The sequence below is a fragment of the Fukomys damarensis genome, unplaced genomic scaffold (genome assembly GCF_012274545.1).
Source record: "Fukomys damarensis isolate Sample0158 unplaced genomic scaffold, DMR_v1.0_HiC HiC_scaffold_9, whole genome shotgun sequence".
NCBI lineage: Eukaryota > Metazoa > Chordata > Mammalia > Rodentia > Bathyergidae > Fukomys > Fukomys damarensis.
In genome coordinates, this window is record NW_022900921.1 from 1373391 (window position 1) to 1375388 (window position 1998).

At 63.3% G+C, this 1998-nt stretch overlaps 1 protein-coding gene across 1 annotated transcript in view; it reads left to right on the forward strand.

The window, feature by feature from the left end:
• The window catches only part of Grm6 (glutamate metabotropic receptor 6), a 10654-nt gene that overhangs the window by 6932 nt on the left and 1724 nt on the right, over positions 1-1998 (forward strand). The window contains exon 8 of the mRNA XM_033761514.1: positions 1-397. This exon is cut by the window's left edge and continues 284 nt beyond it. Within this exon, the coding sequence (XP_033617405.1) occupies positions 1-397 (397 nt within the window). The remainder of the gene's footprint in view (positions 398-1998) is intronic.

Below are 1998 nucleotides of genomic sequence, written 5' to 3' on the forward strand. Positions count from 1 at the left end.
GGTGCGGCTCACCTGGTCCTCGCCCTGGGCCGCGCTGCCCCTCCTGCTGGCTGTGCTCGGCATCGTGGCCACCACCACAGTGGTGGTCACCTTCATGCGGCACAATGACAGCCCCGTCGTCCGTGCCTCGGGCCGCGAGCTGAGCTACGTGCTCCTCACTGGCATCTTCCTCATCTACGCCACCACCTTCCTCATGGTGGCGGAGCCGGGGGTGGCCGTGTGCGCGGCCCGCAGGCTCTTCCTCGGCCTGGGCACCACCCTCAGCTACTCCGCACTGCTCACCAAGACCAACCGCATCTACCGCATCTTCGAGCGGGGGAAGCGCTCAGTCACGCCGCCGCCCTTCATCAGCCCCACGTCGCAGCTGGTCATCACCTTCAGCCTCACCTCCCTGCAGGTGGGGCCCTGGGCTAGGCCGGGCTGTCCCGGGTTTAAGAACCAGATGTGGTGGCCCACGCCCGGGAGGCTAAGCAGGAGGACAGCAAGTTCGACCCCGGCCTGGGCAACTCAGGGAAACCATGTGTTAAAATGGATGACAAAGGGGGTGTGCTCAGGCAGAGCGCGTGCCTAGCATGTGGCAGGCCCTGGGTTCCATCCCCAGCTCGAGCAAGAGAGCGCCCTAGGGGTGCCCGCTGGGGTGACGGGGTGCAGCCCCGGAGAGGAGCGGTGTGTTTCCTGCGGGCAGACGTGGCGTGGACTTGGGACCTCCAGTGGGTCAGTAATGGCAGAGTTGGACACGACTCCCGTCATCTGGGAGGCCGCGGCTGTTCTCGGTGCAGAGGGAATGGAGGGGCGGGAGGCGGGAGGCGGGCACATGGCGCTCCTCCCTTCCCAGCTCTACTGGGCGGTGTTTGTTCCCGCTTGGCTCCGGCGGGTCCCCTGCCTTGAAGGCGCCGTCTTCTCACACCGCGCCCCGTGCTGGGCCCCACCGTGCGGGGGCTCACAGCTTCCCTGCCCCAAGCACCCCGTGGCTGCCCCGGCCCACGGGCGCTCAGACCCCCGTTATTGCCAGCCCGGCTCCCCTGCGCAGCGCAGCCTGTCTGCAGGCCCCTTACTCTCTCCTCTCACAGAGCCGCCTGCGGCTTCCTGCGTGCTGGGTGTGCCGCGGCTTCTCACTGGCCCTCGCCTCACTGGTAGCTACCAGTGGCCTTCAGAGCCTTCTGTTGTGCGAGTTGGCTGTTCCCACCCTTCGCTCGTTTTGTATTATTTCTCAGGAAATGCCGGACGCCAGACGGGAGGAACAGTGGAGCTGCTGGCCCTGCGCATCACCAGCCTTGGGTTTTGTTTTCTGTGTGTGACTTTCCCCCACCCACAGCCTTGTTCTAAAGGGAGCTGCCATGGTGCCTCTTGAGTTTTATTTTACTGGCTCCTTGTCTGTGGAGTTGTGCCATTAGCAGAATCAGAGAGAGATGTTTCTTTTGGGCGGACAGATTATTACTATCAGGATGCCTGGCCTGGCACTGATGTGCTAGCTGGATCTTAGCCCCACCTACCCCTCACTGCTCTTGTGCAGTGAACAACCTGCATGAGTATTCAGGGCAGCCCTTCCAGGGTCTCTCCATCGTGCGGTGTCCTCATCCCCGCTCCTCAGCTTCCCTTGGCTTGAGGTCAGATGTCTTGTCACCACGAAGAAACGGAAGCTCCATCTCCCTGGAGCTTGTTTTGAGTCTGAGGCACGCCAGGCTGTTTCTCTTGCCTGTGATGTGCCCGCATTTTGAGCTTCTTGAATGACTTCGCTTGCTCAGTGTTTCTCCTGAGGATGCGGGGCCTCGGGTTTGCCCCGTTGCTACATGGGGCCAACCTAGTGTTCTCTCTTGGGAGAGGAGGTGATGTGCCCGCCTGGGGCCGTGAGGAGTCAGGGTTTCCTCAGGCCTGGCCTCAACTACGTCTCCAACATGGCACTTTGTCCGTCCCGGTGAGACGGGAGCACGGCGGCAGGGGCCCCTTGCGTGGCAGCCCGGTCACCACCGCGGTTCCCCCGCCCCCTGCCCCTCCCCC